Here is a 14,809-nt window from a genome sequence, read left to right on the forward strand (position 1 = left end):
TGACAAATACAGCAAGTCACTTCAATGTCTGACTTAATATATTTATAAATGATGTCCATAAGCTTTGCTTGAATTTTGAATTTAACTCATTAATTTGTTGCTTGCCCTCTTCATATTTAAGGAGAGAACTATAGTTTCCAAAGCCAGGCATCACTTGTTATTATTTTCAAGGGCGTAGAATTTGGACACTATGACATGTCCCTACCAATATCCAGTGATTAGTAAATTGTCCCTAGCAATAATTTTGATTAAACAAATAAATGTCTGTTGTCTGCTGTTATGTCCCTACCAATGCCAAAATCAAACCTACCTTGCTAAACACATTTTCAGTTATTACAGTTCATTGTTTGCTGACTTCTATAATCAATTAATGAGTGATGGAGGGCATTTTTAGCTGATGTTTATAATGTGTAACCCTCAGCGGGATGAAGGGAGTGCTGGAGGGAGGGAGGTGGTGTCAGTAGAGCTTGTGTGGCTTTTGTTGGACCCTCTGCCAGATTCAACATCAGCTCTCTCTATAGCAGTGGCCGCTGTCTAAACACTGGGGAGAGTCATCTGGAGAAAGCCTGTGAAATTCAACATGCCCGGAGGAATATGCAAGTGCTTTATAGTCATCCTGAATGGTTATTTTTGCATCACCCAGCCTTCCTGCCACACACACTTTAGATAAGAGTGCTGAGAACGAACAGAGAACAAAGATCCCCACGCCTCAATCTCAGCTGTCATGCTACACTCTTCAAAACACAGAGAATGTATCATTAAAACAAAATTTCTTCAGAACAGATGACATTCGAGATTTTTTTCTAAGCCGTATAAAATATCACAGTTGATGAAAATGTTTAATGCAGGCATTTCAAGCATGCACATTATTAATGAAGAAGAGTCTGACACATCTTTAAGCTTACTGGAGGAAAACTTGAGCTCTCAAAAGTGCAAAAAGAATTATTTCACTTAAAGTTGGATTTTTTGGTGTGGCAAATTAACATATCAGAATGATTTCTGAAGGATCATCATGTGACACTGAAGACTGGAGTAATGATGCTGAAAATACACAGGAATAAATCCAATTTTAAAATGTATTCAAATAGAAAACAGTTAATTTTAACTGTAATAACATTTCATAATATTAGTTTTTATTGTTTTTTTTCCCCAAATAAACAGCCTTATATTTATGTTGTTTTCAATTACAATAATTTTAAATTCTAACAATTCTTGAATCATAATACATTTACTTGAGAAGCAACCTAAGATATGAAGTCTTGTTGTCTGAAATATATAAGCAAAATTAAGTGAGTTTATGCTTAAAACAAATAAATGAAATTTAAAGGGAAAACAAGATTATTTTTCTTTACCCACTAAAAGATTTTTTGTTGTTGTTTTATGCATAAACTCACTCAATTTAGATTTTTTTCCCCCAGAAAACAAGACCTTATATCTTAAGTACCTCAAGTACCTTGATTTAACAGGGTTTAGATATCTGTACTGAAAAACAATACAAAAACCATGTTTTGCAGCACAGTCTTACCAACTCACTTACCAACTTTTGAACGGTAATGTTAATGCAAGTGCAGTCTAAATCTAAAACTAAATATTTTGCTCTTCACTGTTAAAGATGAAGTGTGTCATTTCTGTGCCACCAAACAGAATTTCAATAGTGATGAAGAGTTCCTGAACTTACGCCATTGGTCAGTTTGCCAATAAACAAAGCAATGATTCACATTCAAACATGGATTTTGTGTGTATTTTAACAAACAAAAAATAACACACTTCAGGTTTAAGGCCTCAGAGAGTAGCCTGGTACAGAACAGTCCAACTTTGATCGATGCAGCAAATTCATTCTTCATACTGAATAAATACAAAATGCGGGATAACAATACAATATATATCCAACGCTTACAGTCCTTTGAGCACTTGATATCATTCTGTAGAGAATCCCGTTTAGGTCGGGAAACAGATGGAGCAGCATTCCAAACAGATCTCCAGACAGTCTGAAGACTGGCAACAGTCCTCCAGTATCCCACAATCCAGTAGGGCAGAGCAGGTGTCCTCAGCACAGCACGCCAGACCACCGGTGGCCGCTTCCCCACAGCAGCAGAGAGCGTCACACTCAAGACCGCAAGCCAAACACTGAGTCACGGCCGAACACCACGACAGCACCTCGCAGAACAGACAGGCCAGGATGCAGTGCGCACAGCAGTCTGAAAACAGCCACAAACATACTCTGTTTATGACAGTATTTAAAACTATTTCTGCCCTTTGTGTGACCTTATGACATGCAATGATACAATTAGGACTTTGTCATATTATTGGAAAGATGTAAAACTTAAAAGGTCTTTTTGATGTTTTTGAAAGTTTCTCTATTCCCCAAGGTTGTATTTATTTCATCATAAAATGCAGTTAAAATAACAATATTGTGAAATATTTGTTGCAATTTAAAATCTATTTGAATATATTTTAAAATGTAATTTATTTCTGTGATGCAAAGCTGAATTTTCAGCATCATTATTTCAGTCTTCAGTGTCACATGATCCTTCAGAAATCATTCTAATATGCTGATTTGCTGCTCAAGAAACATTTCTTACTAGGCTATTACTATTTACTATTTTGCTGCTTAAATTTTTTGTGGAAACAGTGATAGCTTTTTCAATATTGTGTAACAGAAATGAAGAAAAAACAGCATTTATTTGAAATAAAATATTTTTTAATATTATAAATGTCATTACTGTCACTTTTGATCTATTTAATGTGAAAAATAACTATAAACATATTATGTATTAGCTTTAGTTTAGAATACATCCTGCCAGAGTATTTTTTCCCCTAAAATGTTTAATGCATTTTCTGAGAACTTTTATGCACTTTTTCCCCCAACCTTGTTATGCTGTGATATTTTTATTATTAATTTTATTATAAATTTTTGTGATGGTTTTAACTTTTTGATGTTAATATAATCAAGAGAGTGACATTATAATTTGATCACAGTATTCAAACGTAAAGGGATACTCCATCCCAAAATGAAAATTTTGTCATTAATCACGTCATTCCAAACCCATAATGATACGGTGATATGGAGTGACACAGAGGAGACCGTTGACAAAGGAATTATTGAATAAAGTCGTTATTTTAGTTTCCTTCGCTTACAAAAAGTGTTCAAGCCGCTTCATATAACCCAGATTGCACGTCTGATGGCAGATGGAGTATTCTGACGACGACTTTCACACCTTTTATGGATCTTGACACTGTTATTTATTTGGCAGTCTATGGGTCAATCACAAGCCTCCCGGTTTTCATCCGAAATATCTTAAATCGTGTTACGAAGACGAACAGAGCTTTTACGGGTTTGGAACGACATGGGGGTAAGTGATTAATGACAAAATTTTCATTTTGGGGTGGAGTAACCCTTTAAGTCTTTACTGGCATTTATTAGCATTTAGTTATGTTCAAACTTATATTACCCTCTTAAACTCACAGCTATCTTTTTTTCTACGTTCAGAAAAATTGACTATAAATAATGTAGTAAATAAAGTAATTTTTGTTAGTCATTTCTATTTCAAGCACACAAAAACATAGTGATACCTCCATAATGTTCTTATTTTATCTATTTAAATCATGTGAATTCCTTCAACATTTGAAAAAATCTCACAAACTCATGATATTATCAAAACATCAAGTCCTCTGAGTGTTTAAAGTCACTGATATCTATTGAAGAAGAATATATTTATCTACTAATGTGAGTTAGTCATCAAACAGAGATGTTTGACCTAATGGAAAGAATTATCAAGCGCTGACGTGAAGGGACCATTAAACACATGAAGATAAAACCACAGGCCCGTCCTAGTGTTGCTGAAAGATAAGACCAGGCCCTATATTTACGAATAGCTCTATGGGTGGAGGCCTCTTTTCAAACATGCCCCACGTGCTCTAAAAATACATACAAATATTTTCACTAAATGGTTGACGGTTTGATTATGGGTTGAACCATTAGATATATTTTTGAAAGAGCTAATGATTTCCTTACCGTCTCCAGCTACTCTCTGTATCTGGGAAGCATCACCTTTGAAGCTCTGCTGGCTCTTGGAGGTGGAGGGCGTGTGTTTTCTGTGAGGGTGTTTGTGTCCGTTGCATTTCTGTTGTGTTGTCGGGCGAGGTGTTGATCCTCCTGATGAAGAAGCTGGTGGTGTATGGATGATAGCAGACCCATTGACTGGAGGAGAGGAGCCATTGGGAAGACTGGGCTTCACTGAAATGTGTTCAAATCACATTTTAATATAGGCCTATTCAAATTCAGATAATAAGACATTTGAATACATCACAGTTCGTATAAAATGTAGATACCATTGCCTTTCTCTGTTTTGCGTGAAATTGTAGGTATGTGGTCAGGAAGCAATAAAGCGTCGTCATTGGTTGTGACACCATCTGTAAGCGACTCGCTGCTTCCGCTGTCAACAATCTCAGCTGAGACAGGACCTGTTAATCACAAACAATTATTTAAAGGAATAGTTCATCATAAAATGAAAATGTACTTACTCTCAGGGCATCAAAGATGCAGATGAGTTTGTTTCTTCATCAGAACAGATTTAGAGAAATTTAGCATTACATCACTTGCTTGTAATAGATCTTCTGAAGTGAATGGGTGCCGTCAGAATGAGTCCAAACAGCTGATAAAAACATCACAATGATCCACAAGTAATCCACACCACTCCAATCCATCAATGAATGTCCTGTGAAGTGAAACGCTGCGTGTTTGTAAGAAACAAATCCATTCTAAAGAGGTTTTAATTTTAAACCATAACATCTGGTCAAAAAAACCCCAAAAGAGTCCATGATCCATAATAACACTTCTTCCAGTGAAAAAGTCAATCTCCTGTTTGTTTACTGTTTTAGATTTTGCTTGTAGATGCATTAATATTATGTATAGACATTAATTGATGGACTGGAGTGGTGTGGATTAATGTGATGTTTTTATCAGCTGTTTGGACTCTCATTCTGACGGCACCCATTCACTGCAGAGGATCCATTGTAATGCTACATTTCTCCAAATGAAGAAACAAACTCATCTACATCCTGAATGGCCTGAGGATGAGTAAATGTTCAGCAAACTTTCATTTTTGGGTGAAGTTTAAGTCTGTCTAAATGTCATTATTCTTTCAAAAACGTTGCTATGTAAATGTTACAATTTTAAATACATTTTCTCCAATGAAAACTAAGCTTAAAAGCCACACGCGCTCAAAAATTTGCTTCGTAAACATCCTTCTCACCGGTGACGTCAGGTTTGCGGGTGGCCTGTGGTTGTGTCGTGTGGACGTGATTCTCCTGGGGCATGACCCTGTCCGGTGCGCCGGCCTGCTGTTGGACATCCATGGCTTCTGTCTCCATTTGAGACGCTTGACTCTAACTCTGAGAAAACATCCAGAAGGAGACGCATTTAGCATAGATGGACTGTGTGGAGTCAGTCTGGGTGTTTGTGGGGTAAGGGAATGCTAATGGAAACCTCTAATATGATGACTTTTATCCCCTAAGACAATCCAAGAAATTGAGTGCACGAAGACAATTGCGGCGTTGCTCTGAAATGACCTGAAGTGATTTGGGAAAGTGACTAATCTGAACATCCTGCTGAGTCAGACAGATCTAGAGCAGGAGACATAATAAACATTTTTTTTCTGGTTGTTTGCTGTTTTGAAAAACTGCCTACTTTACCTACAGAGGATTCGTTGTAGTGAATCTCTCCAGTTAAATGCATGTCCTGACCCGGAATCAATGTTCCAACTTTACCATTGCTAATATGCTTTAATTTTATTTAATACTTCATAGTATATATCTATAAAAATAATTACAATAAGGTATATCCGATGCTGATGAGATTTATTATGTATGTACGTATTTGTCTTCAAGATAATAAAATGACACGTCTGCTGTCCTGCTAATCACTTTAAAACTTTTATTAAATTAAATTAAATTAAATTAAGACTTTTATTCCTTTTTCGAGTTAACTTAAAATGAAACCTTGAACATTAACAAATATTAGAGAATTGATAACATATATGATCAATGTATATTTTATGTGTTAGGGTTACGTGACATTTTATATATATATATATATATATATATATATATATATATATATATATATATATATATATATATATATAAATTAATTTATACCTAGTAAAGTATTGAACAGAAGCAATGGCTAATAACAATTAGTTAACAAAAAACAATATCGTAAATGTCAAAATATTGCTTGGACCATATAATGTTTTTTATATATATGTATAAAAAAGATTAAAGTTTGTATTTAATTACGAAAAATAGTGTTTGTCTAAATTAACCACGCGTTATTTTGGAATTTAAGGTTTGTAACGTTACATACACTTGCACTTGAAAAGAAGTAAACAGACGTTAACTTTCAGATGACGTGACTCTCAATTTCTACCGACCCAGAATTAAGCGAAATTACCGAAGCATAAAGACACAAGGCTGAATCGGAGTTTTACCTTAACTCGAATAACTCCAGTCTTGTACCGAGGACGTTTTAATTCACTTTAATTCGGAATGTGTGCGATGTCCGTCTGCGGGCGCGAGCTGCATCTGCTCTGAGCAGCGCGTGAAGCTCTCGAGCGTGTGCGCGTGCCCGACATCCTTCCTGCGCTGCAGGGAATCGACGACTTTGGCAACTATTTATTTTATTTCGCTGTGGTTTATCGCATGATTTTCCAGCAGTACTCCTAAAAAAAGAAAAAAGAAAAAAAAAGGAATGAAATGACCTTAAACTCTGGTCTATCTGCCGCATTTATCAAACATTTTTTATCCATACTGACTAACGACTGACGCTATTATCGCTATTCATAATTTAATAATTATTTGTTTATATTACTGACTATATTTTCTCTAATTTCTTTCTGACTATCTCTCTGAATTCTCTCTTAATTGGCGGTATTATCCAATTATTATTATTATTATTATTATTATTATTATTATTATTATTAAATAGTGTTAAACTATTTATTTGTTTGTTTGTTTTACTGCATAACATTAAAAGGAAATGTTTGGTCTCTTTTTGCAGCTACCAAAGTTTATTTTATATAATTATTTTTGTATTCATATTTTGCTTTTATTTTAGGTTTAGGGCCTAGTTATCATTTTAGTAATTTTGCTGTGTGTTTTTGTCATTTTAGTACTTTTTTTACATTTCTATATCCGTGAAACATGACTTGGGAACTAGCTGAAATAAATACATTATTTCATTAACATTTATTTTATTAACACATTAACATTTAACTAAAATACATTAACGAAAATGTATTTTGTTTAGTTAACTGTTGTCTCCCGTCCGTCGGAGCGCGTCACTTACACACGCGTCCAGTAGGGGGCAGCGGATCACTTGTCATCTGAACCGTAGAAGAAGAATCGTAGCAGTGGAAACGGAAGTACATATTGTTGTGCAGTGTTCCGCTTTGTAAACAAAAGGAGTGAAATATTAAATCAGTTCACTGCACACCTGTGTAGTTCTCCATGGTTATGACAGCCTGTTAGTTTTCTGTGCTTCAGATGTTCTGAATTACTGTAGTGGCATTCCTTTCTTTTGGACATTAACCGGACAAATCTGTCATGGTACGTGAAATATGTTTTTGCAATTCTAACGTTAGTTGTTTTGTCATTATAATAAGAACTGGACAAAACACTACTATAACTAAATTAATATTATCACTTAAGATACTCTAGCAAAAAAAGAAAAACAAGAAAAAAAAAAAAATAAAGAAAAAAAAATTATATATATATATATATATATATATATATATATAGAGAGAGAGAGAGAGAGAGAGAGAATGTAACAGAATAGCTGTTACACAAATGTGCCATCGTTCAAATGGAGGGTTGGCATCACAAAGTATCAAAGAATACATAAAATGTAGCATATAGCAACATAATAACTGTTTATACAGTATATACATTGATATTCTGCAAAATATAAAGTGCACAGGTAGACTGTGTAACAGGAAAGTTGTTGATATGTAAATGTTTGGATTGAAGTAGTTACAGAACACACAGATAATGTAAAATTAACTACACATTATGTTATGTTATAGGACAGTGAAGTGTCAGATTTGGAGCAGCCTCCTGGACCGGAGAGGAATCTGAATCCTGGCAATGCACGTGTTTATTGCGTCTGTCGCAAACCAGACACCAACTGCTTTATGATGTAAGATGTGTTTCTCTTCAAGTGTTTTTGCATGCATTTTTTTTTAAGGATGCTTTTTCTTTGTAAAACGAAATATTTTTAATCGCATGTTTCAAATTATTTTCATGTGCACACAGTGGTTGTGACAACTGCAATGAGTGGTTTCATGGAGACTGCATTAAAATATCAGAGAAGATGGCCAAAACCATCCGAGTCTGGTACTGTGAAAAGTGTCGGAGTAAGGGAATTTGACTTATTAATTTTATTTTATATAATTGTTTTTATTTGTTTTGTTTAAAAAAAAAATACTAAATCATTATATTTATTTTATGTTTAATTATTATTTAATTATATAATTTTTTTAATCATTTTTTAAAAACTAGATGACAATACAGCATCAGAAACAGCCCTGAGTATTTGTACATCCTGCAATCTAGGTAAAAATGAATCCTTAGAGATTAAATTCCGCCCCAAGAAAAGCAGAGAGAAAGAAGCGGAGGCAGATGGGACAGATAACCAGCAAGATGCAACGGATTTCGGCTGGAAGTCGGATGGACGGCGTGGGTCACGGGTGAGAAATTCTGGTTGATAAAGCTGCTCTCGTACAATGACCTTTGTGAAGACCGTGACTGAAAAAAAGTGCTGTTTGTTAACTTTTGGACTGGCTATGGGGAATATTTGGGATTTGTCCTCAGATTAAGCGCTCAGCTCGCATGTGTGGAGAATGTGAACCCTGCATGCGCACAGAGGACTGTGGACTGTGTGATTTCTGTAAAGACATGAAGAAGTTCGGCGGCCCGAATAAGATCAGGCAGAAGTGTCGGCTGAGACAATGTGAAGTGCGCGCTAGGGTGAGTTTCACTTTTGTAAAGGAGACATACATCCCAGTGATATTACCAGTGGTTTTGTCTTTTTTATCATATGCTTTTATGGTGTATTTTCAGGTATGATCATGTTTATTGACTCTGTGTACGATATGATTCATCTCAGCATTTATTGCCAAATGGTTCTGTAAGTTTGAATGTGTTTTTGTTGATTGTTGTTAATAATTTTAATTTAGCAGACACTTTTATCCATAGCAATTTCAGTACACTTATTACAGAGAATATTAGTCTGGAGTGAGTCTAGGTTATTAAAACTAAAACCAAAAACTATTTTTGCTACTTGAAATTAAATAAAAACTGAAATAAAATAAAGCATTACAAAAATTTTAACTTCTTTTATTCCAGCTAATCGCCAAGTAAAACATTTTTCATTTTCATTTAGTTTAACTAGATGTACTAAAATTGAAATGAAAATAAATAAGTAACTTTTTAGATATATATTTCAAAAATGACAAACACACACAATAAAATGACTAAAACTTTAACCCATATGGAACTTACAACCTTTAAGTTTCCAGTACTTCATTAATCACTACGAATCCTTTTCTTTTCTTTTTTTTTCAGAAAATGTTGCGAGTGAAGGATGAGGAGGGCTCCATGTCTAAGAGCAGAGATTATCAAGATGGCCCGCTGTCTGAAGACTACAGTGAGAATGAGCTGGAGCTGTATCAGCAGTACCGTGCCGGAAAGTATGGAGAACACAGCACGGTACCTGCTTCTCCTCACTCTCACAGCACACTTCAGAGCAACAGAAAATACCTTTTTACCAAGTTAGCCCACTTGGATATCTTAGTTAAACTTCTGGAGACATATTTCCAGCAATGCAATGTTCTTGAATGGGAAACAATAAAAATCTACTATTTGCACAAATGATCAAATCACCAATAAAACTACTAAATGTAGCTTCCTTAGATCAGGTCGTGCAAAATGTTTTTTAAGGTTGATGCATGTGCAGTAAGTAAATTATTACATTGATTAAATATAATTATTCTGGCAGAAATGGTTGTGCCTAAACTTTTTGTTTGTTTTTATTTTTAACCAGGGTTGGAACAGTGATGATGATGATGATGGTTCATATGCGGGTTCATCTATGAGAAAGAGAGCTGTTAAAGTCAAGCACGTGAAAAGAAGAGAAAAGCGATCTGAAAAAAAGGTAAAGACTTAAAAATATGTGCATAAAATGCTTGAACTTTAATTGAACTTGTAGACAAAATATTAAAAAAAAAAATTCAAATATACATTTTACATTATGCATTTGTGTTTTTGATGCATCAGGTTTTTATGGATCGTATTGTAGGCTAGACGAGAATATAGAGCTCAATTTTATTCAGAGGCCCAAACTGAGTCAAAGATTTCAGAATATATGCAGCGAAAATATTTGGTGCAGTTGCTAATATTTATATGGTTAAAAAGTAAGAAGAAATTGTGAAAGCTTGTATACAATAAACATTATGATGAAAACCAATCAGACATTTACAGTATAGCATAGTATGAATGTCAGTTGTCACACTGTATTTAATGTTGATATTTAAAATCTTAGTTTAATTATCAAAGCTCTGTGCGGACAAAACATACTATAGTGCAATCAAATGTCGATTGAGATATGTACAAATAAACCTTCCCTAAAAGCCGGATGCTTCCTATATGATACTTACATTTAAAAAACCAAAAAAAATCAAAAGATGTATGGATGATCAAGTAAACCTAAGTTACTTCAGTTCAGAAAGTGTTTAATATTACTAACTGTATAAATGTAATTCTTAACCTAAAAAAGGTCTTTTGAACAGAAGGCATGTGTTTTGGCTTGAAGTGCTTAAAATGGAAACTAAATTAGAACTTTGTTTTCATTCTTAAGAAAGAGGAGAATAAGCCTCGGAAGCACAAACCCAAACAGAAGCACCGTGACCGGGTGAGACACCCCGAGCGGGCAGAGGTTCGGGACAGCGGAGGAGCCAGACAGTGTCTCGGACCCGGATGTGTCGAAGCTGCACGCGCTAACTCCAAATACTGCTCTGATGACTGCGGCATGAAGCTCGCTGCCAAGTAAACTTGGAAATGCTTTACAGTTGTAGAGAGTTGTATGTAGGAGAATAGACAGACCCTGAATATTTCTGTCTTCTTGTCTTGCCAGTCGAATCTGTGAGATCCTGCCACAGCGTATCCAGCAGTGGCAGCAGAGCCCGTGCATCGCTGAAGAACAGGGCAAGAAGCTCCTAGAACGAATCCGCCGTGAGCAACAGTCAGCTCGCATGCGACTCACTGAAATGGAGAAACGGTTCCATGAGCTGGAAGGCATCATTGCTAAAGCCAAACAGCAGGTCGTGCAGCACGATGAAGAGGTGAGGGCCCTTATAAACATAGTGCACTGGGTTCAAACAGTAAAACTGAAAACAATGCAAATACATTACAATAGAACTGATTATTCTTATTTTTTAAATAAATACAATTGAATTAAATAAAAAGTGATTTATTCCTGTGATGCAAAGCTGAATTTTTCTGCATCCTTACTCCAGTCTTTAGTGTCACATGATCCTTCAGATCACTTAACAGTGCCCTGAACATTACTTTTCTTTTTCCCCGAAGTCAATGAGGGCGATGACGACACAGATTTGCAAATCTTCTGTGTGTCCTGCAGTCACCCAGTTAACCCCAAGGTGGCGCTGCGACACATGGAAAGGTGCTATGCAAAGGTGTGTGGTATTTAAGGTGTCTGTTTTTACTAATCGTGAAGCTTAGACCTTTAAACATTGGTCACATGTTTTAGTTTTGTGTTTTTAAAATAATGTGATGTTCCTGTTTCGTCATTTCTTTTTAACCAGTATGAGAGTCAGACATCATTTGGCTCCATGTACCCCACTCGCATAGAGGGGTAAGTATATATATAAAAAATATATATAGTGCGACCCTAGTGTGATTGCTGCATTCACACCTGCCCAAACGAACCGCATCAATAAGGGACAACAAACTCTAGTTCAATTCAACCGAACTTAATGAGGCAGGTGTGAAAGCACCCTTACACTCACCAAGGCTGCATTTATTTGATAAAAATACACACACACACACACACACACACACACACACACACAAAGAGTAATATTGTGAAATATTATAAAAACTTAAAATAGCTGTTTTCTATTGTAATATATTTTAAAACATAATTTATTTCTGTGATTTTAGGCTGAATTTTCAGCGTCATTACTGCAGTCTTTAGTGTCACATGATCCTTCAGAAATCATTGTAATGAGCTGATTTTCTGAGACATTTCTTATTATCATTAATGTGGAAAACTACTTTACAATTTTCTGAATTCTTTGATGAGTAGAAAGTTCGAAAGGACGGTAATAATTTCAAATAGAAATCTTTTGTAACATCATAAATGTCTTTAATCTTTCAGAATATTTATTGGCTATATGCCTGGAATTCTCATCTAATGTTAGCATACTCGTTTATTTCTCAAGAGTCCTATTAATAGGGTGGCCATATGTGCCATTTATACGGGACACGTTCTGGCCAGGATTTGTGTATTGCCTAAAATACCCAAAGTAGTTTGACCAATAACAAGGAGGTATTGTTCATAATCGACCAATTGTGGTACGCCACGCGTGAGAAGGTGAGAATGATCAAAGCAATGCAAGTCTCATGAAATAATGTCAAACAACAATCAATCTGCACAGTGCAAACAGCCAAAACTTGGATATTTTAGGCAATATAGAAATCCTGGCAAGGGTGCGTCCCGTAAAAATGGCCTGTATGGTCACCCTACCTATTAATTTCTTTATATGTAAAATGAAGGAAATCAGCAGATAATGTTTTGCACAAAATCTTTAAGTCGCATAATATTTCTGCTCTTTTTCTGCTGGTATATAGTGCTACGCGGCTCTTCTGTGATGTTTACAATCCACAAAGCAAAACCTACTGTAAGAGACTGCAGGTTCTCTGTCCAGAACACTCCAGAGACCCAAAGGTACTTTACCACATGCATCTGATACATAAACACCCAATCTGCATAGATATTAAGGACATTATTCATAACTGTGAATGCATGCAGGTCCCTGCGGATGAGGTCTGCGGGTGTCCATTGGTTCGTGATGTATTTGAACCCACTGGAGAATACTGCAGGGTGTCCAAACGCAAGTGTAACAAACACTACTGCTGGGAGAAACTCCGCAGGGCCGAAGTGGACCTGGAACGAGTCCGAGTGGTCAGTGCATGTGCTAAGGAATTATTTATTAAAAGAAAATAAATTATTTATTTGGGTCAACAACAAAAAAAAAGTTGTGTAATTATAAACTCAAAGCCACTTCAAGACAAGATTGCATCATCCTTCATCAGTCTTACAGTTAATCTTTAATTTATTCACTCATTCCCATTATCTCTTCTCTTCCCCTAGTGGTACAAGTTGGATGAATTGTTTGAGCAGGAGCGCAACGTAAGAACAGCCATGACAAATCGTGCAGGTCTCATGGCCCTCATGCTGCACCAGACAATCCAACACGACCCAATTACCACAGACCTGAGAACTAACAAGGACAGATAAGGTCACTGTCATTCCCTTTTATCGTCTTTTCATCTTTTATCCATGATGTTCAACCATGAAGCAACTCTCCTGGCAGTCTTCGATGAGGTTTTGTCTTTGATCTTAGAGAGAAAACGAACCATTGCTGCTGAAGTCGCCTCACGTTTGTGAAGAGTCAGTGTCTTAGTCGTTGTTTGTTAAAATTGTATTTCATGTACGACACTCGTTATGTTTCTGTATTGTACATGCATTCATGTAACCCTTGGCTTCACTCTCTGAATGGTGCTGTAACAACACTAAATTGTTGTGCTTGCATTTTTTTTAGATTTTTAAATAATCTTGTAACCATGAATTGAGCATTAAAAAGGTAAACTGGAAAAAGCTTTAAAAAACCTTCTTGCTGGTGAAATGTGTTATTTGTCTTAAGATGGCATTTCTTGTGCTTCTACACAAAGGAATCTTTATTAAGGGTTTGTTGGAGTTTCTATAATCCAAATTTGGCCAGATTATTAAGTCTGACCAAATTTTAGATTGATACATTTAACAGTTCATTTATTTTTCTGAGAGTGACATGATTTATTAAAAACGGTCTCATTTTGAAATATTAAATGTTATTTTTTTTTTTATTTAGTATTATTTAATTATAACTGGTCCATGTGAAATGTCAAAATGTCCTGCTTTTGCTCTGATCTCTGATTCTGAGGTAAGACATTTCACGGTGAGTTTATTAGGTTCATAAATGAAGAATTAGTTTAGCGATTACCAACTATAAAATCAAAAAATCACTATTAGAGAATAAATGATAAAGTGCCACTTTCTCTAGAACTGCGAAATGTTTAATAATATTAAATATAACTCACTTAATAGAGGCCTATTTGTGGGAAAACGCAAAGGCCCTTCAGTTTTAATGTGGTAAAGATATACGTTTACCTGACCCTGATAATTTTTGGCGTTTTAATTTTAGAAGTTAAATGTTAAATCACAAGTAATTATTTTAAATAAATAGTTTTCTTGTTGTTTTCTAAGTACACGCAAATGCATTTTGTACAGCACGTTATTTTAAAGCGCCAAATATTAAAGTATTTCCGAAAACTAAACTCAAATATGCTCAGAACAAAATCTAGTGTTATTTATTTTTGATAAAGGGCGATGGTACGTCATATCGAGAAAACGTAAATCATCGGAGCGATGCGCGAGTCGGCGATTTTTTTCATATTAACGTCACATTATTTA

General features: G+C 35.3%; 2 protein-coding genes across 3 annotated transcripts; one reads left to right on the plus strand and one right to left on the minus strand.

Annotated features, from left to right (window-relative positions):
* Nucleotides 1-1,297: 1,297 nt before the first annotated feature.
* LOC109095189 (myoD family inhibitor-like) lies at nt 1,298-6,649 on the minus strand. Of its 2 annotated transcripts, none has more exons than XM_019108872.2 (5): nt 6,492-6,649; nt 5,256-5,394; nt 4,339-4,464; nt 4,016-4,237; nt 1,298-2,198 (listed from the first exon to the last, which is right to left on the minus strand). In XM_019108872.2, the coding sequence occupies exons 2-5, from the start codon at nt 5,371-5,373 to the stop codon at nt 1,939-1,941; spliced, it is 726 nt and encodes a 241-aa protein (XP_018964417.1). In that variant the 5' UTR covers nt 5,374-5,394; nt 6,492-6,649; the 3' UTR covers nt 1,298-1,938. The 2 variants fall into 2 exon arrangements, with proteins under 2 accessions (XP_018964417.1, XP_018964416.1); XM_019108871.2 differs by having other exon boundaries at nt 1,300-2,198; nt 4,333-4,464.
* A 748-nt stretch (nt 6,650-7,397) lies between these two features.
* Nucleotides 7,398-13,968, plus strand: LOC109095188 (CXXC-type zinc finger protein 1-like). The gene is made up of 14 exons (XM_042729335.1): nt 7,398-7,608; nt 8,085-8,197; nt 8,314-8,414; nt 8,614-8,747; nt 8,872-9,027; nt 9,625-9,768; nt 10,103-10,213; nt 10,916-11,103; nt 11,192-11,399; nt 11,643-11,750; nt 11,880-11,929; nt 12,928-13,024; nt 13,109-13,261; nt 13,451-13,968. The coding sequence occupies exons 1-14, from the start codon at nt 7,606-7,608 to the stop codon at nt 13,595-13,597; spliced, it is 1,713 nt and encodes a 570-aa protein (XP_042585269.1). The 5' UTR covers nt 7,398-7,605; the 3' UTR covers nt 13,598-13,968.
* The last annotated feature ends 841 nt before the right edge of the window (nt 13,969-14,809 follow it).

Source organism: Cyprinus carpio, chromosome B8 (assembly GCF_018340385.1).
Source record: "Cyprinus carpio isolate SPL01 chromosome B8, ASM1834038v1, whole genome shotgun sequence".
In the NCBI taxonomy this organism is placed as follows: Eukaryota; Metazoa; Chordata; class Actinopteri; order Cypriniformes; family Cyprinidae; genus Cyprinus; species Cyprinus carpio.

What these genes read in the sequence shown, in the direction of transcription:
- LOC109095189 (XM_019108871.2), bottom strand. Translation starts at nt 5,373, where the DNA reads ATGGAGACAGAAGCCATGGATGTCCAACAGCAGGCCGGCGCACCGGAC. An exon ending in CCGCAAACCTGACGTCACCG is followed by an intron (nt 4,465 to 5,255) that starts GTGAGAAGGATG and finishes TGTGATTAACAG; the next exon opens with GTCCTGTCTCAGCTGAGATT. An exon ending in ACAGAGAGTAGCTGGAGACG is followed by an intron (nt 2,199 to 4,015) that starts GTAAGGAAATCA and finishes GGCTGTTTTCAG; the next exon opens with ACTGCTGTGCGCACTGCATC.
- LOC109095188 (XM_042729335.1), top strand. An exon ending in AAAAGCGATCTGAAAAAAAG is followed by an intron (nt 10,214 to 10,915) that starts GTAAAGACTTAA and finishes TTCATTCTTAAG; the next exon opens with AAAGAGGAGAATAAGCCTCG. An exon ending in TGGAAAGGTGCTATGCAAAG is followed by an intron (nt 11,751 to 11,879) that starts GTGTGTGGTATT and finishes CTTTTTAACCAG; the next exon opens with TATGAGAGTCAGACATCATT.